This window comes from Neoarius graeffei, chromosome 10 (genome assembly GCF_027579695.1).
Source record: "Neoarius graeffei isolate fNeoGra1 chromosome 10, fNeoGra1.pri, whole genome shotgun sequence".
NCBI lineage: Eukaryota > Metazoa > Chordata > Actinopteri > Siluriformes > Ariidae > Neoarius > Neoarius graeffei.
The window spans coordinates 48,676,016-48,702,887 of NC_083578.1; the positions used below are offsets into that span (position 1 = coordinate 48,676,016).

Below are 26,872 nucleotides of genomic sequence, written 5' to 3' on the forward strand. Positions count from 1 at the left end.
AGACCACTCAATTTCTTCCACTCCAACCTTGGCAAACCATGTCTTCATGGACCTTGCTTTGTGCCCAGGGTCACGGTCACACTGGAACATATTTGGGCATCCTAGTGAAGGGAAATTGTCATGCTACAGCATACAAAGATATCGTATACAATTGTGTTCTTCCAATTTTGTGGCGAAAGGTTAGGGAGGGCCCATATATAGGTGTTATGGTCAGGTGTCCATAGAACATCTTAATTCACCCTATATGATACTGTATGGTTTTGAAATGTATCAAAGATGTCTCATCTCATCTCATTATCTCTAGCCGCTTTATCCTGTTCTACAGGGTCGCAGGCAAGCTGGAGCCTATCCCGGCTGACTACGGGCGAAAGGCGGGGTACACCCTGGACAAGTCGCCAGGTCATCACAGGGCTGACACAGACACAGACAACCATTCACACTCACATTCACACCTACGGTCAATTTAGAGTCACCAGTTAACCTAACCTGCATGTCTTTGGACTGTGGGGGAAACCGGAGCACCCGGAGGAAACCCACACGGACACGGGGAGAACATGCAAACTCCGCACAGAAAGGCCCTTGCTGGCCACGGGGCTCGAACCCGGATCTTCTTGCTGTGAGGCGACAGTGCTAACCACTACACCACCACAATTTTATGTACAACACATCTTTGCCCGTATCAAAGATGTGTTGTACATAAAATTTTTAAATGCTTGTGTGATTTCATACAATTTCATGGAATAATGTCATTTGGATCTTTTTTTTAATTTATGTGGTTATGTTCGGCCCTGTGATGACCTGGCGGCTTGTCCAGGGTGTACCCCACCTTTCGCCCGTAGTCAGCTGGGATAGGCTCCAGCTTGCCTGCGACCCTGTAGAACAGGATAAAGCGGCTAGAGATAATGAGATGAGATGAGATGAGGTTATGTTCATAAAAAGAAAACTGCTGAAATATTTAACGATAAAGAGACCAGGTAAGTTCTGTATGTATCAGGATCAGCACAATGAAAGTCCAGTGGCTCTTTTAGGTAGCACTGCAACCTCAATAGCATATGCAGGATTCAAAAAGCACAAGATAGTTCAGAGTTACCACCTCACAGCTTCAGGGTCTGTTATTCAGTCATCAGCATGAGTTACTGTCTGTGCCAAGTTATACATGTTCTACCTTCCTCCATGTGGATTTCCTTGAGGTCCTTGGATTTCTCTCATCTCTCACACTCATCCCCATTGGTAGAGTGGCATTGCTAAAATGCCCCAAGGTGTGAATGAGGTGTGTACATGGTGCCTGGAATCTCATTCAGGTTGTATTTCCACCTCACGGCCTGTGTTATCGGACCAGGAAAAAGTGGTTACTGAAGATGAATGATTGAATGAATGAAATAAATGACCCAGATCCTTTACAAACCAAGCTTTATAGTACATGAAAGGTAAATGTACTCAGGAAATAGGAAGTATAATTGGACATGAATAAACCAAAAGTTTACAGTATTTACAGGTATAAATTTACAACAGGTTCTCCAGATGTATCAAATTTTATATATATATCACACACAAAATTCAAATGCAGAACAAATTGTTAAATGAAAAAGTCTCACAATAGCCTTCAGATTTTAGCAGGGCACAGAGTGAACCACCTGCCTGAAGTTGGTACCCCATGTGATGAGAACGTGACAAAGTATTCCGATTCATTTGGGCATAGTTTGTGCACACAAAAACATGCTCAAAATTTGAGAGAAATCAACCGTTATAAACCATTAAACATTTTAAACATGTAACTAACGATAAGGCTAAATTTTTAGACCTTGACTCATGATTCTAATGGTAAAATAGAAAAATAAAGAAAAAAAAATCTTATTTCATATAACATTAGCATTACAAACCCCCCAACATTTCTGTACAAACAAAATGTCTTTTGTCGATAAAATTATTCAAGCTTGTCAATATAATCTTTGTCAAAGTAGACTGTTGATACTTTGCGCGCATATATATATATATATATATATATATATATATATATATATATATATATATATATATATATATATATATCTCCAGGCTTTATGAAGTTACTTGCACTTCTGTTTTCCAAAACCATCCATTTAACGCAGTAGAGGTGTTCTAGCCTTAGGGACTGCAGGACTGTGAAGACAGAGAAATCACATTAACAGAGTGAAAGATGCATTTTGCCCAGATAAGCAAAAGATTAAAGGCTGAAGATGCAGCAGAAAGCCAAGAACTGGGAGAGAGACTGAAAGAGATGAAATACCATAGTCTTGTAAAGCGCAATGATTGCAAAGAGTGCAGGTTTTTCCTTCCTCTGGACACAGTTCTTCTGTTATAAGTAGGTTGTACAAGCAAAAAACAGAGACATAAATTTTTGTTAACTATGATATTAAAAGTAATCAATTTTGCTGTGCAGAGCATTGAGATCGAGAGAGCATGATAACAAAGAAAAGATTAATTCCATAAATCAAACAGTGGGACAGTAATTTGCTGAGCCCTTAGGCTTCTGTGTGAGAGACCAGATGGATCAAATCCCAGAACTACCAGAGAGCCAACCTTGGACTCCTTTGTCTCTGGGACAAAAATCCCACAACTGTACAGCTATATGCTTGGTCTGGCTTATAATTACCCTCAATAAAAGTAAATGATTAGATAAACATCTTAGCAAAAAGGTATTCTAAAGGCCAATTCAGTAAAGCATTTTAGTGAGTCTCCTGGACCAGATACACTTCCATTATAACCAATGTCTAATATCACCAACTCTGTGAGAGACTATACATGCATCCATCTTTTTTCTTTAATTGCAATGTCTATCTCTCTTATATAGTAATCCATTCAAATCTCACACATAGTCATGATCTACAAGAAAATTATGACCTTGCAGTCTGTAGTTGCAGAGTAAAATGACTGATTATGTTCCATACCCTCAATAAGCATACTATTTATTCACTATCATACTGTAACCCTGTTATATATTTACAGTTGGTCCAACTTTAACTATCCTTATTTTCCAAGGCTCCATTAAACACTGTGGGACATGTGGCCTTTTTTATGATGACAAATCATGCTTTTATCTCCTCCCACCAGCAGCACTTGCAGAATGCAAGTGATGTGGACTGGATGGAAGGCAGCTTATGCAGACCTGTTGTGCCAGGTGTAAAATCAGAGGTACAGTTTATACCTGCTAATTGCAAGAGTCAATAGAGGGAATCATTTGGAAAATGTAAATTAGATTAAGCAGGTCTGAAAGAACAGGTGCAAGCTGATTGCTGATAGGACTGATAGCCTGCTGAAGTCACACAGGAAGTCAAGCATAGAAAAATGAGCATGTCTGCAATGGTAGCTTGTGATACTCAGCTGCTAGTGACTTACTACATTGATACTGAGGCTATGAACAAATGACTCGGTTGAAGGAACTGAAGGACTGAGTGGCTCACTGTTGATTGGGATTAGGTGCTTTATGTTTGATTTCTTGCTCATTCTATCTGTAGCCATTGAGTTAACTTCACACAACTCATGGTTCTTTTCATTGGCCAGTACAGGCAAATTGCCTAAAGATCGTGCAAGTCTGGAATGTAATAACAAGCTGTGGAAGGGAAAAGATCAGACTGTTGACTTTACTTGTTTGAGCACGTTAATGTAATTATATGCTACAGAACAGGTAAATACTTGGGCCATCATGCAAACACTCACCTGCTCTCTCTTTTTGAGCTTAGTGAGGTTCTGGATCGTTTTCTAACATCTTCCTTATCCGAGAGACTTTGAGATTTTACAGATTTACAACTCTGTCTGCTTGATTGCAGAATGACCCTGTATAAACAGACAAACAAAACAAAACAAAAAAACCCACACCCAACAGATTAGACAGAATCCAGAACAGACCTGGGCTCTTCTAAACTCAGACCTTTTCACAAATTACCCTAATGAGTGAAAAGCTGACTTAGGCTGGTATTTGTAAAGCCACTCGGTGCAAAAAATATTTGATTTTAAAACTGGTGGGGGGGAGGGGGGGGAGAGACAAAAAAAAAAACAACAACAACAACCCAACAACCACCACCTTATGGTATATTCAGATCAAAAGCAGCAAGTATGTCAAAATTCACTCTACCAACAACACCAAGTTTGTGGAAGCTCAGTGATGTAGATGAAAGACGGGCTACAAGTTTGCTCAGAATGCTTTGGTCTTGCAAACTTTATTTAAAGGGGTTGCAAAGAAAACACATCTCAATCAGTATTTGTGTGTTGACTGAACACTTAACTTCATGGAGTCTTTAAAAATTGAAAGTAAGAAAATTCATTGATGAAGGAAATAATGAACAATTACTATTACATGTTTGGTAAGAAAATAAACTAACAGCATAAACTAATTAAAAGCCATACAGTGGTGCTTGAAAGTTTGTGAACCCTTTAGAATTTTCTATATTTCTCCATAAATATGACCTAAAACATCATCAGATTTTCACACAAGTCCTAAAAGTAGATAAAGATAACCCAGTTAAACAAATGAGACAAAATATTATACTTGGTCATTTATTTACAGAGGAAAATGATCCAATATTACATATCTGTGAGTGGCAAAAGTATGTGAACCTTTGCTTTCAGTATCTGGTGTGACCCCCTTGTGCAGCAATAACTGCAACTAAATGTTTCCGGTAACTTAACTGTTGATCAGTCCTGCACACCGGCTTGGAGGAATTTTAGCCCATTCTTCCGTACAGAACAGCTTCAACTCTGGGATGTTGGTGGGTTTCCTCACATGAACTGCTCGCTTTAGGTCCTTCCACAACATTTCGATTGGACTAAGGTCAGGACTTTGACTTGGCCATTCCAAAACATTAAATTTATTCTTCTTTAACCATTCTTTGGTAGAATGACTTGTGTGCTTAAGGTCGTTGTCTTGCTGCATGACCCACCTTCTCTTGAGATTCAGTTCATGGACAAATGTCCTGACATTTTCCTTTAGAATTCGCTGGTATAATTCAGAATTCATTGTTCCATCAATGATGGCAAGCCGTCCTGGCCCAGTTGCAGCAAAACAGGCCCAAACCGTGATAAGACCACCATCATGTTTCACAGATGGGATAAGGTTCTTATGCTGGAATGCAGTGTTTTCCTTTCTCTAAACATAATACTTCTCATTTAAACCAAAAAGTTCTATTTTGGTCTCATCCGTCCACAAAACATTTTTCCAATAGCCTTCTGGCTTGTCCATGTGATCTTTAGCAAACTGCAGACGAGCAGCAATGTTCTTTTTGGAGAGCAGTGGCTTTCTCCTTGCAACCCTGCCATGCACACCATTGTTCAGTGTTCTCCTGATGGTGGACTCATGAACATTAACATTAGCCAATGTGAGAGAGGCCTTCAGTTGCTTAGAAGTTATCCTGGAGTCCTTTGTGACCTCGCTGACTATTACACGCTTTGTTCTTGGAGTGATCTCTGTTGGTCGACCACTCCTGGGGAGGGTAACAATGGTCTTGAATTTCCTCCATTTGTACACAATCTGTCTGACTGTGGATTGGTGGAGTCCAAAATCTTTAGAGATGGTTTTGTAACCTTTTCAAGCCTGATGAGCATCAACAATGCTTTTTCTGAGGTCCTCAGAAATCTCCTTTGTTCGTGCCATGATACACTTCCACAAACATGTGTTGTGAAGATCAGACTTTGATAGATCCCTGTTCATTAAATTAAACAGGGTGCCTACTCACACCTGATTGTCATCCCATTGATTGAAAACACCTGACTCTAATTTCACCTTCAAATTAACTGCTAATCCTAGAGGTTCACATACTTTTGCCACTCACAGATATGTAATATTGGATCATTTTCCTCAATAAATAAATGACCAAGTATAATATTTTTGTCTCATTTGTTTAACTGGGTTCTCTTTATCTACTTTTAGGACTTGTGTGAAAATCTGATGATGTTTTAGGTCATATTTATGCAGAAATATAGAAAATTCTAAAGAGTTCAGAAACTTTCAAGCACCACTGTATGTGTGGTGTTACTTTTGTGTTGATGAAGTCAACATGCAGTTTATAAGACACGTTTAATAGCCTTGGTCTTTAACATTAATGTTACTTTGTGTGTAGCTTACATTTAAGTCCTGGTCCTGGTTGACATTTAGTGGCTAATAACTAACTGGTCAAATCGTTGTTGTTTTGAGCCAGTGAATTGTATTCTTGCTTCAAAGCAAGCTTCACAAGGAGCAGACTGAGGCTGGTGTCAGTGCATCAAGAACCACCATGCACAGGTGTCTTGAGGAAAAGGGCTACAACGGTCACATTCCAAATATCAAGTGAAAATGTTGCCTATAAATAGTGTTGCAAACAGGGACACATCATACATAATGGGGAAACCTGCCACCACAATTATTTATTTCTCCTCCATTTGTACCCAATATTTACACAACTGTGCTCTCTAGTATAATCTAGAGCAGAGCACTTCTAAATTCTGATTGGTTGCTGCTGAACCATGCCATAGCTCATTATCATAAAGTTGCCTGGATTTCAACTTTATTCTGATGCCCCCACCGCTCAAGACGTGCCACCAACAGTCATGCTGCTGCTTGCTGCTGAGAGACACTGGCTCTCAGAGAAAATGAATGACTTCCAGTTGCTTTGATGCTCTCTCAGCATTTGGTCTGAATGTACCATTAGAAATCAGAGGGTGTATTCACAAATAAACTCATCCTACCACTAAGAAGTCTCTTAAGTGGCATTAAAAGCTTAAAACTATTTGCAAAATTGATGACAAGAACCTTTACTAATGAATTCCTAAACTAATAAGAAGGGGCAGGGTTGATAGCGCTGCTACAGATGTCAGCATGTTCCATGAATGAATGAATAACAGGATTGGCTGATGTGCTAGCAGACTGCATTGTAAACTCATGAACAAAAATCCCAGTAAAGAACATACAAAGAAAAAAAAGAAAAGAAAATGAAAGTGTTGCTGATTTCATATATGAAAAACAATCATCTAAATTGTTGACAGCAGACAGAATGATATTTGCAAAACTGCAATTTTAATGTGGCCAAGTAGGGAGTACTGTGTTTATCACAACTGTAACTGAAATAACTGTACTTGACCATGAATTTGCCAACAATCACAGCCGTTAGAATTGTTCATGATTTGGTCTTACTGACTTTGGAGTCCTCTGGATTACCCCCAAGATTTCACTTGCTTAAGACAAACTCAGATCAGACTAAACCCAAATGTTCTTTCTGCCAGCTGAGCTCCAGGGATTGTATTTGGGTTCAGTGGAGCTTGCTTTGAACAGAGACCAATTAGACACATCAGTGATTGGGCAGTTGTCAAAGAAGTCCTTAGTGGCATTAAATCCATTATCATTGAACATAAACACATGAACTGTAGCTTACTAAATGTCTTATCCTCATTTATACTTTTTTATATTTTACACCAATGTTATTCTATTGAACCACATCTAGTTTACTTGAATATCATCATCATTGTAATTGTCGAAAAATAATCAAAAATTCAGCACTAATATGTTTGTCCTTTGCCTACTTCTTAGACATTTATTATATTTTGACTCACATTACAGGAATATGGGGTTGCCGATCGATTTGTAGTGATTCAAATAAGATGCTTAATGCTTAAATTTCTTCTGTGATTAGCTCCTACTTCAAGTTGCCCAGAGAGCTTTAGAAACATTTTTACTTCTAGTATTTTTTTTTCAGGAATATTTTTAAGAGTCAAGTTTAAAGTGTATGTAATGCCTTATTGTAATGCTTTAAAATAAATATATATCATTAGTAACAACCAAAATGAATGAATAAAGGGGAAAATAATATTAATTATTTGTTATTTTATTATCAAGCACAGAACTATCAGTAAATCACGGCATCCAGATCCCGGAAAAAGGCAGCCTTGCCCCAGGGCAAACCTTGCATGACGTCACGCGTGGAACCCTGGTTATCTGGGTCATTTCAGTTCATCTGACTCCGTGCTTGTTTACTTGCTGAAATTGGATATTGTTGTTGGAATCTTACAAAAATAACGATGTGACAGCACTGCACTGTGTTTGGATGTTCAAATCCATATACAACAGGACATTCAGTTCATGAGTTTCTGAGAAATTACACTAATCTAAAGCAACAGTGGGTGAGATTTGTGCAAACGAAGTGGGCAGATTTCGTGTTACCTACTAATAGTAAATCTGATTCATCAAGTGCTCACCACCACCAGAATGACCACATGGGAATTACTGGAGCAGAAAGAAACCCATTTATTTAATAAATGACATTTGATCTGATATTTGGACAGTTCGTCGATTCCCCCGTTATCTCTCTCTCTCTCTCTCTCTCTCTCACACACACACAGTACTATAAGCAACATTTACACGCTTGTGACATCCGATTTTATCATATCTGATGCACTTGAACAGGAAGAAAAATGTGCGTGCACAAATCATCATCATTAATTATTAACTGAAATGTGTTAAGTGCTCTCAGATTGCAATATTGCAAGACTCAATTTGTTTTTAGTTTTGTTCAGGAAAACATGATGAAAGGTAACCACTGCGTTCTGCACATATCTCTCTCTTCATCTTGCACATGCTACAGAGGAAGACTCTTGTGAACTAAGTGAACTGGCAGTTTCTCGTCTTGGGGGCTCGAAAAGATAACCATTTACTCTGGAATATCCTTGATAATCATCTGCCCCTTCAGCTGACATAAGAATCCCAATCACTATCAGAATTCTCTCCAAAACGTGATTCCATATCAAGACTGGTCTAACTACTGCTGCGAACGGGAACAAAATTGATACTGGAATTGTTCCACATGTGAGCTCACGTACCCCTTCGGGATTTTCCAGTTCAGTCTCAGCAGATTCTGTGAAAATCAGCTGATTTTATTGATTTTCCATTGATTTCCATTGATTTTGGATGAGCTATGGTTCGAAAATACATGGTCAATCGACATCATGTTTGTTGCTTTGTACAAGGAAAACAGTGGGGTTTAGGGGCATTACATTCACTTTAAGGGTGTTTTCACACCTGGTCCCCTTTAAAGGAACCAGACTCAGTCCTCTTTAAGTGGACCAAAAAGTGGACCAACAGAAAAAGAACTCAGTTCTTTTTGTGTTCACACTGAATTTACTACAAAGAGGACTGGGTTCTCTTTCTGGTCCAGTTAAGCTTTGATGGGGCCTCAGTCCTCTTTCTGTTCACACCAGGTCCTCTAGAGCCCTCAGCCCCCCAGTGCACGGAATTCTGGGTAATTTTCTCTTGAATCAAAATGTCTGCTGCCATGCTTGCCCTGCTGTATTCTTTGATCAAAATAGTGCGGATTAAGGAAAATACATTTATTCCAGCTATCTATGAGCACAAAACACGGCTGGTAAGTTCCAAAAGGAAGTTGAGTTTCCCTGCTACAGTCACGTGACCAACTATGGCAAACGAAGGTTAAACTACAGTGAAAAAGGCGAAGTGAACCCGGTGCGCTTTTTGTTCACAATGCGCAGATTAGGCGAACCGTACCGTTGATTTGTAGCGAACCGTACTGAGACCACCTCCTGAGGTGGTCTCAGTTCGGTTCGCTTTAAAGGGGTCTGGGTACAGTTGGAGTGTTCACATATGCGCAAAAAATGCTGAGTCATCAATCTGAGTTCGGTTAGATGGCTGAAAGGGACCAAGTGTGAAAACACCCTAAGAGTCAACCTACTGGCGCTGGTGTGAATTTTATTCTCTTCTAATCTGCAGCAAAAATTGTTATAGAGTCGCAGTACACAAAAGCCAAATGGGACAAAATAATTTGTGGGAATCATGCTAAGGTCTTGTGATGGCCCTGAAGAGCCATAAAAAGACTGTCAAAATAGGTTTTCCACATCTAACCACCAACCCTTATATGTCAACACACACCTTGGTGATTAGGGGTTTTAGAGGGGAAACCAGGTTTGTCCACAGACATGGAGAACTACAGCATGTGTATTGGAAAAGAAAAGGACTACAGATGACAAACAGATAATCAACTGAAAGATATCTGGGCAACATTTTTACACAAAACCAAGAAAACTGGTCCAAGCCACCAGATTTCCAAACTCAGACTGTAAATTCCCTTAATGAGCAATATGTTAAGAGAGCTTTTTAATTTTATCATTAACATGATAATCTTCAAGGATAAAACAAGCTATGCATAAACATGACTCCTAAACCCTGTGGGATTGCTGACTAAGAAACCATGGGGAAATTGGAAAAGGTGGAATCATGGAGACGGGAGAGACATGAACACACTTACAGCATTCCAAGTCCAGAGAGGTGTAAGTGGTACAGGCACGACAGTTCACTTACAATCCCGACCTGCCTAGACAGTAATGGAAGACGGAAGCGGGGAAGCCAAATAACAGCCACCACAGGACAAGGCTACAAAGTGAAGAAACCAGCATAGCTACCAGCCATCTAGACACGAGGGAGGGACAGTTTAAATACAACAAAATAAGAAGAAAGGAGAGACAAATACACTTAAAGGTGGGGTATGAGATTTTGGAATAACGGTTCCTGCAAGCCATATTTTGAAAAGAAACGCTCCCACCCCCCCGCGTCTCCACCCCTCCTCCCCCTTATAAAGCCTGAGAAAATCAGCCTTTATAATAGGTGTCTATTGCGTTACACACCAGTGGAGCAGAGTGTAGAGAGCTTGGAAAAATAGCCCAAACTTTCTCATTTAAACTGTGTTTTCAGCCCCAATTTTCACTCCACACACAATTTTCTCAAAAGCAGTAGCCACACTTGTCCTGATTCACACAATGTGTCTACCTACACGATAGGACTTGCAGTTTTTGAATGAGAAGCCTGAAAGTGAAGCGAGGACAGGCACGCAGCCCCATAGACTGCCATTATAAACTTGGCAGAAAAGTCACTTGTTTTTAACTCGCTCTAGTGACCTCATTTTTTACACTACAGACAAAAAAAAATTATGTCAGTGTGTTCAGGAGATCCTTGTGGCACTCACTGAAAGAATTTTGTGAATATCTCCTTCCGTTTTCGTGTAAATCCCCGTTGTTTGGAGGGAGTGCACTGAGAAAATCCTGCGCTCTGTGTGACACTCTGCTCGCTCTCTCACACACACACAGAAGGGACGGGCTGCTCGCGGGCTTCAGTCTGACTGACGTGTCAGTATCCAATCATTTTGAGGTGGTACCTCGATATGATTGGATGGCGTTTTTCCTTTATTTTACACTGTAGACTGGATTAAAATATTTCGTTTTTGGGTCAAACCTTCTATTGTACTGCTTGCAACATGGGTGTGAGGAGCTTTTCAAGCAATATGGTAAAAAATACTCCTGAAAAAAAATCTCATACCCCACCTTTAAAGACAAACGGCTTTGGTACCCTTTCCTCCACTGCACATTATATCAAGCCCAAGCTTTACCATTGATAATGATATACTGCCCCACCCCACTATATGGCTGTAATGTTTTATTGAACAGGACCCTAGTTTGAAATAAGTACCACACTGGGATCAAATTTTTAAAAAGCAGTGCCTTGTAAAAGTATTCGCACACCCCTTTGGCATTTTTCCCATTTTGTTCCATTACAACTTGGAATTAAAATTGATTTTTGTTTGGATTCTGTGTGACTTCAGTGTCACTACTTCAGAAGGTCACATAATTAGTAGATTAAGGTCCACCTGTGTACAAAGTATCACGTGAGATCAGTATAAGTCCACCTGTTCTGAAAGGCGCCTAGGTCTGTAACATCACTAAGCAAGCAACATGGAGACTATGGAGTAGAGGTCTGCGCGGGACAGAATTTTCAGTCCCGCTCCCGCATTGTGCAGTCCCGCTCCTGCAAAGAATTATGATTTTCAATCCCGCTCCCGCCTGCCATATTTTGTCCCGCTCCCACCCACAAATCCCGCATGATGCAGACGTTCGCGTTATTTCTCACGAAAGTTCTTGTCATTGGCTTGGGGAATTAAAGATGCTGAGCTTAGCTGAGCTCTCCACTGACCGATCCTTCATTTATTGTAAGTTTATTGTTTAGACTCTAACATTCTGCTGACACATTCCAAGTTGAGCGCTGCATGCGCTCATGATTGACAGCTCTCACTTTGATTGACAGCTCTTGCTTTGCGCACTCGCACTCCCACTTCCGAGTCTGTGGCGTTATGATTCCAACCGCGATTTCATTCTCCTCTCATATGAAGTGCTGCGCAACCACAACCAGCTCCTCAGTCTATTTCTAGCTTTAAATTGAACAATCTGTGCGATACACAGTCCTTTTTAATGCTAGTTAACAGGGCCGGTTCTGGAGGGGTAGCAACGGTAGCATTTGCACCCAGGACTGGTGTGGAGAGGGGCCCCAAAAAATAAGATAAAATAAAAAATAAAGAGTTCTCTCTGTTCCTGAATAAGTGCATTACTGAGTGTCTCTGAGCAAAGGAGAGCCTGAACGTTGCAACCTCCCTATTGGCTGTTTATTGGTTGTTTGTAAAAATGTATCAATTGTTGCCCTTCCCACAGGAATCATTGCGGGCTCGAGAGACGAGACCTGACGAGTTAGTTCGTTGGTAGCAAAACAAAATGTCTGGACAAAAATCGGGTTTTCAGAAAAGGAAAGAAAATAAACGCAGGGTCGAAAATACAAAAAAGGAGGCAGAAAATGCAAAACGAGTATATACTTCTTGGCTTAGTAGACGAACAGAAGAAATCGAGGACACAGGGATGGTTACTTTTTAAGGCAGCCTGCCGTGGCTGCGCAAGCTGTCAGTTGTGTCATTGAATGGTTACTTTTTAAGGCAGCCCGCCGTGGCTGCAGGCTTATTTATTATAGCCCATTTAGTTAAAATAGTTGATGTAAAATGTTTATAGTTATGTGATGGTTGTCCTGATTTAGACTGATGTGTGTGTGTGTGTTTTTTTTTTTTTTTTTTGGGGGGGGGGGGGGGGGGGGTGCGCGATGTTGCACCCAGGTCCAGATTCGGGCAGAACCGGCCCTGCTAGTTAATACTTTTTAATACTTTTTTAAAATACTTTTTAATACTTAGGACTAATACTCTTGACTTTTTAACGGTAAATGTACCTCTTTTTAAAGCAGCACTTACTCCTGAAGCACTGTGAGCTTCACTAGAGGAGCTCTGCTCTTCTGCCATGATCGGAGATCTCAAACACGGAAGAGCGGAAAGGAATCGGAAACGTACGCGAGATTAGACCACATCCGCAAATTTAGGCATCTTAAAATGTTTTTATTAATGCCAAATAAAATCTCATCTCATCTCATTATCTCTAGCTGCTTTATCCTTTTCTACAGGGTCGCAGGCAAGCTGGAGCCTATCCCAGCTGACTACGGGCGAAAGGCGTAATTAAATAAATCAGATGAACTGAGACAATCACATTCTGAAGCAAATTAAATAATCTTATACCGGTAACTTAAACACACAATACAAGTTACATGTATTAATCTAAATGCAGGTAAACAACGTGTCTCATCTCATCTCATCTCTAGCCGCTTTATCCTTCTACAGGGTCGCAGGCAAGCTGGAGCCTATCCCAGCTGACTACGGGCAAAAGGCGGGGTACACCCTGGACAAGTCGCCAGGTCATCACAGGGCTGACACATAGACACACAACCATTCACACTCACATTCACACCTACGGTCAATTTAGAGTCACCAGTTAACCTAACCCGCATGTCTTTGGACTGTGGGGGAAACCGGAGCACCTGGAGGAAACCCACGCTGACACGGGGAGAACATGCAAACTCCACACAGAAAGGCCCTCGCCGGCCACGGGGCTCGAACACGGACCTTCTTGCTGTGAGGCGACAGCGCTAACCACTACACCACCGTGCCGCCCGCCAAATAAAATATCCAGCACAAATTATATACGATAGACATAAATTAATAATTTATAAATTTTATTTTAAACACGTTTTTAGTTCGCGGGACTGTAGCTTATCACCTCTCCCGCCCGCGCCCGCATTGTGCACTCCCCCTCCCGCCCGCGCCCACAATGAGCTTTCAAAATTTGTCCTGTGCCGCACTGCTTTGCGTCGGGTCCTGCGGGTCCCGCGGGAGTGCAGGGCTCTACTACGGAGCTCTCCAAACAGCTCAGAGACAAAGTTGTGGAGAAGGGTCAGGGCATCTTCATGTTTTTTTTTTTTTTTTTCGGGCTCAGCCCAAAGCGGTGATGTGAGCCTGACCTCCTGTGGCTTCACCACCCACAGAGGTAGCCGTAGGGGGCCGGTGCAGTGTGGATTGGGCGGCAGTTGAAGGCAGGGGCCTCGACAACCTGATCCCCAAACACAGCAGCTAGCTGTTGGGACATGGAATGTCACTTTGCTGGGGGGGAAAGAGCCTGAACTTGTGCGGGAGGTTGAGGGGTACCGGCTAGAGATAGTCGGGCTCACCTCCACGCACAGCTTGGGCTCAGGAACCCAGCTCCTCGAGAGGGGCTGAACTCTCCACTTCTCTGGAGTTGCCCATGGTGAGCAGTGGCAGGCTGGTGTGGGCTTGCTTATAGCTCCTCAGCTCAGCCACCATGTGTTGGAGTTTACCCCAGTGAACAAGAGGGTCGCCTCTCTGCGCCTTCGGATCGGGGAGAGGGCTCTTGCTGTTGTTTGTGCCTACGGGCCGAATAGCAGTACAGAGTATCCGGCCTTCTTGGAGTCCCTGGGAGAGATACTGAGAGGTGCTCAGACTGGGGACTCCATTGTTCTACTGGGGGACTTCAACGCTCACGTGGGCGACAACAGTGACACCTGGAGGGGCGTGATTGGGAGGAACAGCCTCCCCGATCTGAACCCGAGTGGTGTTTTGTTATTGGACTTCTGTGCTAGTCACGGTTTGTCCATAACGAACACCATGTTCAAGCATAGGGGTGTCCATAAGTGCACGTGGCAGCAGGACACCTTAGGTCGGAGGTCGATGATCGACTTTGTTGTCGTTTCATCTGATCTCCGGCCTTATGTCTTGGACACTCAGGTGAAAAGAGGGGCTGAGCTGTCAACTGATCACCACCTGGTGGTGAGTTGGATCCGCTGGTGGAGGAGGAAGCCGGACAGACCTGGCAGGCCCAAACGCATGGTGAGGGTCTGCTGGGAACGTCTAGCCGAGCACTCTGTCGGGGAGGTCTTTAACTCCCACCTCCAGGAGAGCTTCTCCCAGCTTCCGGGGGAGACGGGGGACATTGAGTCTGAGTGGACCATGTTCTCTACCTCCATTGTAGACGCGGCTGTTCGGAGCTGTGGCCGCAAGGTCTCGTGGCGGCAATCCCCGAACCCGGTGGTGGACACCGGGAGTAAGGGATGCCGTCAAGCTGAAGGAGGAGTCCTATCGGGCCATGTTGGCCTCCAGGACTCCTGAGGCAGCTGATGGGTATCGGCAGGCCAGGCGTGCCGCAGCTCGGGCAGTTGGGGAGGCAAAAACTCGGAACTGGGAGGAGTTCGGTGAGGCCATGGAGGAGGACGATCGGTTGGCCTCAAAGAAATTCTGGCAAACCGTCCGGCACCTGAGGAGGGGGAAGCAGTACTCTGCCAACACTGTTTACAGTGCGGGTGGGGAGCTGTTGACTTCGACTGGGGACATTGTCGGGCGGTGGAAGGAATACTTTGAGGATCTCCTCAATCCCACCGTCACGTCTTCCATTGAGGAAGCGGAGGCTGATGACTCAGAGGTGGACTCGTCCATTACCCAAGCCGAACTCACTGAAGTGGTTTGCAAGCTCCTCCGTGGCAAGGCACCGGGAGTGGATGAGAGCCGCCCTGAGTATCTCAAGTCTCTGGATGTTGTGGGGCTGTCTTAGCTGACACGCCTCTGCAACATCGCGTGGCGGTCGGGGACAGTGCCTCTGGAGTGGCAGACTGGGGTGGTGGTCCCTCTTTTTAAGAAAGGGGACCGGAGAGTGTGCTCAAATTATAGGGGAATCACACTTCTCAGCCTCCCCAGGAAGGCTTACTCCAGGGTACTGGAGAGGAAAATTCGGCTACTAGTTGAACCTCGGATCCAGGAGGAACAATGTGGTTTTCGTCATGGTCGCGGAACACTGGACCAGCTCTATACCCTTCATAGGGTGCTCGAGGGTTCATGGGAGTTTGCCCAACCAGTCCACATGTGCTTTGTGGATCTGAAGAAGGCATTCGACCATGTCCCTCATGGTATTCTGTGGGGGGTGCTTCAGGAGTATGGGGTTCAGGGCTCTTTGCTAAGGGCTGTCCAGTCCCTATACGAACGGAGCAGGAGTCTGGTTCGCATTGCCGGCAGAAAGTCAGACCTGTTCCCAGTGCATGTTGGACTTTGGCAGGGTTGCCCTTTGTCACCGGTTGTGTTCATAATTTTTATGGACAGAATTTCTAGGCGCAGCCAGGGGCTGGAAGGAATCCTGTTTGGGAACCACAGGATTTCATCTCTGCTTTTTGCAGATGTTGTTGTCCTGTTGGCTTCTTCAAACCAGGACCTTCAGCATGCACTGGGGCGGTTTGCAGTCGAGTGTGAAGCGGCTGGGATGAGAATCAGCACCTCCAAGTCCAAGGCCATGGTTCTCAACCGGAAAAGGGTGGCTTGCCCTCTCCAGGTTGGTGGAGAAGTCCTGCCTCAAGTGGAGGAGTTTAAGTATCTCGGGATCTTGTTCACGAGTGAGGGAAGGATAGAGCGTGAGATCGACAGGCGGATCGGCGCAGCCTCCACAGTAATGCGGTCGCTTTACCGGTCCGCTGTGGTGAAGGAGCTGAGCCAAAAGGTGAGGCTCTCGATTCACCGGTTGATCTACGTTCTGACTCTCACCTATGGTCATGAGCTTTGGGTAATGACCGAAAGAACAAGATCGTGGATACAAGCGGCTGAAATGAGTTTCCTTCGCAGGGTGGCTGGGCGCTCTCTTAGAGATAGGGTGAGAAGCACAGTCACTTGGGAGGAGCTCGGAGTAGAGCCGCTGCTCCTCCACATCGAGAGGAATCAGCTGAGGTGGCTCGGGCATCTCTTTCGGATGCCTCCTGGACGCCTCCCTGGGGAGGTGTTCCAGGCATGTCCCCCCCGGGAGGAGGCCCCGGGGAAGACAAAGGACATGCTGAAGGGACTACAGTGGGGCAAAAAAGTATTTAGTCAGCCACCAATTGTGCAAGTTCTCCCACTTAAAAAGATGAGAGAGGCCTGTAATTTTCATCATAGGTACACTTCAACTATGAGAGACAGAATGGGGGAAAGAATCCAGGAAATCACATTGTAGGATTTTTAATGAGTTAATTGGTAAATTCCTCGGTAAAATAAGTATTTGGTCACCTACAAACAAGCAAGATTTCTGGCTCTCACAGACCTGTAACAACTTCTTTAAGAGGCTCCTCTGTCCTCCACTCGTTACCTGTATTAATGGCACCTGTTTGAACTCGTTATCAGTATAAAAGACACCTGTCCACAACCTCAAACAGTCACACTCCAAACTCCACTATGGCCAAGACCAAAGAGCTGTCAAAGGACACCAGAAACAAAATTGTAGACCTGCACCAGGCTGGGAAGACTGAATCTGCAATAGGTAAGCAGCTTGGTGTGAAGAAATCAACTGTGGGAGCAATTATTAGAAAATGGAAGACATACAAGACCACTGATAATCTCCCTCGATCTGGGGCTCCATGCAAGATCTCACCCCATGGGGTCAAAATGATCACAAGAATGGTGAGCAAAAATCCCAGAACCACACGGGGAGACCTAGTGAATGACCTGCAGAGAGCTGGGACCAAAGTAACAAAGGCTACCATCAGTAACACACTACGCCGCCAGGGACTCAAATCCTGCAGTGCCAGACGTGTCCCCCTGCTTAAGCCAGTACATGTCCAGGCCAGTCTGAAGTTTGCTAGAGAGCATTTGGATGATCCAGAAGAGGATTGGGAGAATGTCATATGGTCAGATGAAACCAAAATAGAACTTTTTGGTAAAAACTCAACTTGTGTTTGGAGGAGAAAGAATGCTGAGTTGCATCCAAAGAACACCATACCTACTGTGAAGCATGGGGGTGGAAACATCATGCTTTGGGGCTGTTTTTCTGCAAAGGGACCAGGACGACTGATTCGTGTAAAGGAAAGAATGAATGGGGCCATGTATCGTGAGATTTTGAGTGAAAACCTCCTTCCATCAGCAAGGGCATTGAAGATGAAACATGGCTGGGTCTTTCAGCATGACAATGATCCCAAACACACCGCCTGGGCAATGAAGGAGTGGCTTCGTAAGAAGCATTTCAAGGTCCTGGAGTGGCCTAGCCAGTCTCCAGATCTCAACCCCATAGAAAATCTTTGGAGGGAGTTGAAAGTCCGTGTTGCCCAGCGACAGCCCCAAAACATCACTGCTCTAGAGGAGATCTGCATGGAGGAATGGGCCAAAATACCAGCAACAGTGTGTGAAAACCTTGTGAAGACTTACAGAAAATGTTTGACCTCTGTCATTGCCAACAAAGGGTATATAACAAAGTATTGAGATGAACTTTTGTTATTGACCAAATACTTATTTTCCACCATAATTTACAAGTAAATTCTTTAAAAATCAGACAGTGTGATTTTCTGGATTTTTTTTCCTCATTTTGTCTCTCATAGTTGAGGTATACCTATGATGAAAATTACAGGCCTCTCATCTTTTTAAGTGGGAGAACTTGCACAATTGGTGACTGACTAAATACTTTTTTGCCCCACTGTATGTCTCTCGGCTGGCCTGGGAACGCCTCGGTGTTCTTCCCGAGGAGCTGGCCGAGGTGTCTGGGGAAAGGGAAGTTTGGGCTTCCATGCTCAGACTGCTGCCTCCACGACCCGGCCCCGGATAAGCGGAAGAAGACGAGACGAGACTGCACCCTCTTTCAATTCAGGCTTATAGCCAACGCTCCTCAACAGATCAGAGGTCTCGGACGAGTCTTCAGTAAAATGTGCAGAGCAGAGGAGAGACCACTTCATAGGCGCCCAATGTGCCCGTGAACTTCTCATAAAACATGTCCAAATCTTTGCAGTTTGAGCATTCTTGGACCATGAATACAACATAAATCCACCTTCTGTCGTGTTGCTGGCGAGTGCATCTATGTGGCATGGCGATAAATTAGCTCAAAATGGAGGATCAGAGTTGCAGTCAGCTCTGTGTTTTAGTATTGCGGAAATGGCGATGAGACCGATAGACTTCCTGCTGTGACGTTACGGATGTCAAGGTCATTCACTCAGCCCACTACCTATAAAAATAATTTTAATCGTAAAAATTACTATATTAGATTTATTGTTAACGCTTAAAACTATTCCTGTGCCATTCCTGAAGTCTCAAGGCATTTATAAGTGAAAGTGAGGCCATGGCTCTGCGTGTATGCTTTAATGAATGGGCAAAATCCCAGTGGCTAGATGTATTAAGCCATTAGACATACACCAAGAAACATGCAACTGCAGCAAAAGGTGGCTCCATTATTATTATTATTATTTTTTGTCTTCATGCTTATGTCACAATAAAGATGGTAGGCATGTTTTGTAAATCAAACGATACAAAAATGGTAGGCATGTTTTGTAAATCAAACAATATAAAGTCCCTCAAAAAACTTCAACTCTCGGTTGTAATGCAACAAAGCAGAAAAGCACCAAGCAGGTGTATACTTTCATAAGGCACTCTAGCACTTCAAATACTTTAAAGCAAGACTACCTTTTGATTTCATAAAATCTGTGAAATTTAGTGATATGTTTATTTCTGTAATATCTCACAAAATATCAGGACATTCTGTGGCTGGAAAGTTATTTAATTTGAGGGGATTCCCTTGCAAATAACGTGCATGAAATTGCTCACTTCGCGCAGTCAAGCAGACAGAGGAAGTCCGTGTGCGCATGTGCAGGTTTACCTTTGACCGTGCACCGACAGCTACATCATTCCGTCGTTAAATGACAGCTGATCACACCGAGCTGCTTGCTGACCACCGATATTTTATTAGTTTGGTCCTGCATTTCCTTTCCTTCACAAGATAATGTCTTTTCTTCTTGCTTTCCGTTACTGTAGTCGGTCTTTCACATTTCATTCGCACACTCATGTCCTCCATTTTTCTCTCCTGTTTCAAATTTGTATCCCACAATGCCTTGTGTGAACGGGGAAAGGCCACCACATGATGAATGACGTAGTATCTTGAATTGGGTCATGCTGAAGCAGGCAAAAATAGCAGAGAATTTAGGGCCACATGGCCCTAAATCCATTAATTGTTCCATCAAAAAAACTAATAAAATTGGAAGTCTGTGATTCCAATTCAGTAGCTTTCAGTCCACTAAACAAAAATAATTGGGTGTCAGGGAAAATTCTTTGACCTACACTTGAAAAATTTGAAAGGCAGTCTACCTTTAAGATTGTAGAAGGCTGACTTGAGTTGATCCAGCCTGCAGTGTACTGGGGAAAAAGACGGATGTCTGATGCAGCATTAGATATCTGAAGGCCATGCATTCGTAGTATTAAGTACCATCCATCATGCAAAAGGAAAACGTATACTGAGCATAGCCACGGCATCTCAATGGTCCCAAGGTATCATGCAACTCTATAATAGGTTCCACGTAGAGTGAAAAATGCTAGATAATATGCTAGAGGAGAAGCTAAAGATATTTCTGGGCTCTGAGGTAGAAGCAGGCCTAAACAAGACAACCCAGCTGTCTCACCTTTCATGACTGGGTACCCAGTCTTGTTCAATATAACTACTTTTAAAAACACACAGCATCCCTCTCCATACCAAACTAAAGTTGAGAAACAAAGTATTTTTTAAAAAAAAGTGTAGCCAGTTAACTGTACACCTTCAAATAATTTCTAAATATCTCGCAGTTTTCTTCAATTTTACACTGACTGCTGTCATGCTGTTTATCACTCAAATAAAAGAAAAAAAAAAAAGTGTGTTAAATCCTTAGAATAGGTGTAATTAAACATGGCAGTTATGGACAGCAGTTATTGGTATTTTGGTACTCCAAATATCAATCGATTTTAGCAAAGTCTGCAGGTCCCTCTTAGACAGAGAAAGCAGTATGATAACAACCCAAAACACAAACCCAAGTCATCAAAGGAATAGCTTCGGAAGATGATCAATATTTTGGAATGGCCCAACCAGAGCATGTTGAAAACCTGTGGAATGACTTAAAAGGTCATAAGTAAGGGTCGGAGGTGAAACGTAGAATATCAACTTTATTGTCTAGAAGAACGACCCAAAAAGCGAATTCAATCTTCCTAGTGTCTAATTTGCACCCTAAAATTGAATAAAACAGTTAAAATATACTGTTTTGCCCAATTTCTGAAGGTTTGTTTACATCTCACTTACGCGCACGTTTACCGCCAGGGGACAGTCGTCGTGACATCATTCAAGGCAAACAGACTGGGAGCAGTTCTGTGTTTACTTGTGAACCGAGCACACGTGTGTATGGACTTTGGTCGTGAGAGGTTGTGTAAAATGTCTGAAAGCGATAGCGATTTTGAAGCAGGAACTCTCCAAATTGAATATCGAGAGGTGAAACCATATATGAACCTGTGGCCGTTGCGAAGCAATCGGTGAATGTGGCTCACTGGTTTGACCGTGCAACCTCGGAATCAGACAGCAACTTGGCCGACTCTGATCGCGGTGGCCCCGGACCTCAACAAGACTCGCGCCCAAACGATTTATCCTGGTAGTTATGATAAATTCCTACTTTCGTCATAATACTAAACAACAGGGATGTGAGTGACAAATTTAAAAAAAAAAGAGGAAAATTTTTAGGCTCAACAGACGACCCCGAAGTTGTCGTGGGGAGGGTATGGGAGGGTGCGCCCTCCCATTGGTGGGGGTCTGGGGGGTCTCCCCCACGAAAATTTTTGTAAAAAGGACTTAAAATGGTGACATTTTAAGCACATAAAATGTAAAATTTCTAAATTAGCACATTTCAGTTTAAAAAATGTTTTGGTCAAATTTCATGGTGCTTTAGTGATACATGTTTCAGAACTTAACAAAAAAATTTTGAAAATGAGAAAAAAGTGTCATGTTTCAGGTTTGGGGTGCCGTGTCTGGCCTTAAGTCTGAAAAATGTTACCATTGATACCAAACTACCACCACTACAAATGTCATGTTAGGCCATATGAAAATAATTTCTTGTTTCTCATCACTATTTTTCCTCAAAATGGGTAGGACAGGCTTATTTTATTTTGTTTTATTTTTCTGCTATGTGGGGGATAAAACACGAAAAATTGGAATGGTTGGAGCAGACTCTGGTTTCAGAGGCATGACGCTAAATTACCAGTGTAAAAAAAAAAAAGTTTATGGTGGGACAATTTTTTTTGGTTCGGGCTGTAATGATTATGAGGAACAAGAATATAATTTTATGTGGCCTTACATAACTAGCAATAAAATTTAAACCCTGCCACCAGTTCATAGTACATGTACTTAGGCCCAATCCCAATTCTAATTTCTACCCCTTCCCCTCCCCCTTCCCCTTGGCCCTTCCCCTTGAAACTGAGCTACAAGGGATAGGGCTTGAAATTCAACCCCTACGTATTGGGATAGCCCTTGAACGATCGCATACGTCATCGCGTACCTCCGTCAGCGTTTACGTTAGCAAAACGCGACCAAATGCGTCATTGGCTGCGACCAGCCGCTACAGTCAGAGCCAGAGGCAGAACCAGAAATCTCTGCTGGCAGGGTGTGATTTGTTAACTAACACCACTGAACGGGATATCTTTGGCGCTTCGTGCACCACATCCGACAGAATGAGGTGTCAGAACACTCATGTAAACAATAAAAGCGAGAATAACAGAACAAAACGTACGCAGTCAAGCAACCGAAAACAATACTCACTCCCAAAGCTTTTTAGCAGCAGCTTGGATTTCAGAAATCACTGCTCATTCTCAGCTCGAAAGCGAATCAAGCGGCGTGTTTCCTCTGGATAACAACTTAAAACACGTAAATAATGGAGAAAATACATTTATGACAATCTTTCGCCGCGGGAACCGCCATCTTTCTGAAATCCGCATGAAATCTCGCTGAAATCCGCATGGCATTGTGGGAAATCACTCAAACCCCTTTGTTCGGAGTCAGCTCCAGGAAAATCTCTGTTTGGAGGGGTACAGAAGCCCTACCCCTTCCCCTACCCCTCCGCGTTAACTGGGATTGGGATACCCCTACCCCTTCACGTGAACGCGCAAAATGGAGGGGAAGGGCCAAGGGGTGAAATGGGATTCGGCCGTAGCAGTGCATGTACAATAGCGACTCCTCTCCACACAGCGATAATGATCAGATCGCTGTAAGGAGCTTTCGTCACTTCCGCTTAGTAAAATCCGGAAAAGTTTCGCGCCAGACTTTACCGAATATTTTTTTATTTATTTTTTTTAATTTTAGAAAACGCGGAAAACGATTTTTTACGCGGAAAGGCAATTTGAAAAACGCGGATTTCCGCGGAAACGCGGAGATTTCACATCCGTGAAACAAGAGCCCTTTTGAAGAATAATTAAACCGCCCTCCCTAGTGGATATAGGTAACGATTACTTGACAGTGCGCCGGTAGGCCACATTAGCCTGCCATCCGCGCCATTATACTATTTATAGCCTACTCTAAGCGAGGAAATATCCCTTTGTCTCATTTCCACAATGATTGTGCAGGATCCCTCAGGATTCTTGACTTGTCAATTGCAAGCAAAGGTAAAAATGTTCACCTCCAATCCTCTCCTTTTTGCTTGAGCATTGCTGGTCCGTTTCTTCTTTGACTGCTTGATTTTATTTCACGCGCACAATCCACTCTCTCCACCTTGTCTCCTCTTCTGGAAAAAGCCAACCCTCTGGCTTCACGTGCACAATCCACTCTCTCCACCTCTTCTCCTCTTTCAGAAAAAGCCAACCCACTCGCTCCACCTCTTCTCCTTTTCTGGAAAAAGCCAACCCCCTCGCTCCGCCTCTTCTCCTCTTTCGGAAAAAGCCAATCCTCTTGCTCCGCCTATTCTCCTCTTCCAGAAAAAGCCAATCCACTCTCTCCGCCTCTTCTCCTCTCTCAGGAAAAGGTAAAAACTTCTTCCTGAACCAGTCCCGTTGTTACAGTTCACTGCACAACAATACGGCATGGTTTTTCTTTGGAAATTCACGTACGCACGTCTGCACTCAAGCTGAATGGCAATGCAACTCAACGGAAGAGGACTCAGTTCAAGTGGTTTGTTTGTCTTGAATGACGTCACGCACCGAGTGGTCATGAAAATCGCCGAACAGAAAATTGCCGCGATCCCCACTAACTATTTTAATTATTACTTATTAACAATACTTCTTGGGACCAGAAAAAAATTACAGACGGTTTAACATAAAGTTTCAAATGTGCATAAATTGAAAACCGTTGCCTATGATCTTTAAGGGCTGTGCATAGAAGATCCTCTCACAATTTGATAGAATTGGAGCATTTTTGCAAGGAACAGTGGAATAAAATTCTCAGAATTTGGTAGGCTCTTACCAAAAAGACTATATGCTGCATTCCAAAGAAAATGTACTTTAACAAAGTATTACTTAAGAGGCGTACACATTTGTGGAAGAAGGTTATTGTAAGCGTTTCCCCTAAAATATTCCTATTTGTTTTTCACTTGAATTTTGTTGGTTGCTATATCACATTAAAAGTGGGAAAAGACCTGACATGGTTTATCTTGGTTTCATTTTTTTAGATTACAAAAACCTGCAGTTTTAACAGGGGTGTGTAGACATTTTATATCCACTGTATAGTTCTGGAGATATAGGCTATAGCATACGATTTATATCAAAATTATACCTTTATACTGATCAAACCACAATAGCATAACACACTTTTAGCTTTAATTTGTTACCCGCCTGTACATTCTGTACACAGAAGCTCAGGACAGGCTAAAAGGGTTCTCTATTAACCTGCAGTGGTAGCATGTTTACGACAATATTTCCCACTGAAAAGCATCAGTAAGGCACCATAAACATAACAGGCTCTTAGGTTTTACAAAGATAGATAGATAGATAGATAGATAGATAGATAGATAGATAGATAGATAGATAGATAGATAGATAGATAGATAGATAGATAGATAGATAGATAGATAGATAGATAGATAGATCATAAGCTGTGCCTCAAATAATATACTTTGACTTTATACTTAGAACTATTCATGTACAAATCTAGAAAATTAGTAGGCCTATGTAGAATATCATTCAGGTGGATTCCTAAAAGTATCAGTTTAATAAAGCTTTAGTTTAGTTCTGGCTGTGATGCCGCGGATGCTGAGCGCGTCATCACGGCGTCCTAAGCGGCCCGCCATTGAACGTTTGAAACGCTATTCCCCCATGCAAACTTTCATTGCCCCTGACATAGTTTATCTATGGACTTCAATAACTACTGCATGAAACAGTACATCATGTTTGCATTGTGTTTTATGCCTGGTGTTCTAACGTATGGGTGCACACATTAGTTAGTGACACAAACGCGACATTCATATGCAAACACATTACTCACGCACACACACCTTAAACACTACACAACATTACACAAACAGCGGGTACTCCACCTGTGTCATTTTATGCATGAATGCTTTAGAAACGATGTTCCAACATGTGGTATTGCAACCGCTTAGTTTTGAGATGTCCAAGTGCATCTACAAGTGTTTGCTTAGCATTTTAAATGAGTAGTTCTTACCTGGGTTTCACCATTACCACGTAGTCCTAAAAGATGCGCATGAGTATTCCAGAACATTATATTTCCGCGGTAGATTCGCGAGTGCACATGGTTGCACCCTCGCGGTAGTAACTTTGTGTTTGAAGCATGAAATGACTGTAATGATAAAGATGCATGTGTAATATGTTTACGTAGAAGGCCTAATATAATTCATTTTGTTATGGTACCATTTTAACTCATTATATTCAATAATTATGTCATCCTGGTTGTAAACACCCCTGTAGCTTCTTGGTGTAATGGTATAGTCTTCCTGCGGGGTGCGCCAGGTAGCCCTGATAATGGGGAGAATTGTCAGTAGATGGGGAGAGCTCCTTGATGATCAGACGTGCGTCTGTGCTCCAATTACTCAGCTTGTGTGAGTAAGTCGTGTCTTGAATTGACATTGTGAGCCTTTGGCTATTTCTTTGTTTGTTATGTTGGCTTCCCATAGCCCATTTATTTTCTTGTGTAAATAGTGTAAATATGCAGATGTATATATTTTTCTATATTTAATTTAGATTTAGTTTTTTTAAATTTTCTTTTGTCACTGGCTCACTGGATTTTCACTGCGGTGCTGCAAAAAATAAAAATGGAAAAAAACTGGATTTCTGTCTCCTGCTGGATTCGTGTGCCACTACTCCTAGACCCCTCGACACTCTACTTTTCAACACTGGCCTTACAAATTTTTCTCTCATTCTTTGACACTGATCTGAACCAGAACTCTGTATTGTTATTGGTGCCATGCAAATTCTCAAAAAAAAAAAAAAAAAGAAGAAAAAAAAAAGGGGGGGGGGGGGGGGGGAGAGATACCCAAACACACCATCCCAAATCCAAATATGCAGCTGGGGCAAGTGTGCCAAACTGTTTCTCTCCATCTTGAAAGTACATTATCATAGAAGTAAGTGACCAAGTATGAAATAAAATGTTATTCAATCAGAGATCAAGTGGAAATACTTACGATAAAGAACCTGTGGAGGCCCTGGACTGCCGCTTGCTCTTCAGTGCCCTCAGTTCATCACCCTGAGTGAGGCTGTTGTGCTCCTCCTCTCCGTCATTATACTGAAGAAAAGTTAAACAACCCTTTTACTCTTCAAATGCCACATTATAGTTGAAAACTATAATGAGCAAGTCATCAAAGGAATAGCTTCGGAAGATGATCAACATTTTGGAATGGCCCAATCAGAGCATGTCGAAAACCTGTGGAATGACTTAAAGGTCATAGGTAAGGGTCGGAGGTGAAACATAGAATATCAACTTTATTGTCTAGAAGAACGAC

General features: G+C 42.7%; 1 protein-coding gene across 16 annotated transcripts in view; it reads right to left on the reverse strand.

The window, feature by feature from the left end:
* Window positions 1-1,393: 1,393 nt before the first annotated feature.
* Window positions 1,394-26,872, reverse strand: part of cdc14b (cell division cycle 14B) — a 37,692-nt gene continuing 12,213 nt past the window's right edge. For 7 of the 16 annotated variants that reach the window (XM_060931838.1, XM_060931840.1, XM_060931850.1 and 4 more), the window contains 5 exons: window positions 26,555-26,655; window positions 3,697-3,813; window positions 3,441-3,589; window positions 2,267-2,332; window positions 1,394-2,139 (listed from right to left, as the gene is read on the reverse strand). In XM_060931838.1, the coding sequence (XP_060787821.1) occupies window positions 1,925-2,139; window positions 2,267-2,332; window positions 3,441-3,589; window positions 3,697-3,813; window positions 26,555-26,655 (648 nt within the window). In that variant the 3' untranslated portion in view covers window positions 1,394-1,924. Of the gene's footprint in view, window positions 2,333-3,375; window positions 3,590-3,696; window positions 3,814-26,554; window positions 26,656-26,872 lie in introns of all 16 variants that reach the window. The other 9 variants (XM_060931839.1, XM_060931844.1, XM_060931841.1 and 6 more) reach the window with 9 other exon arrangements.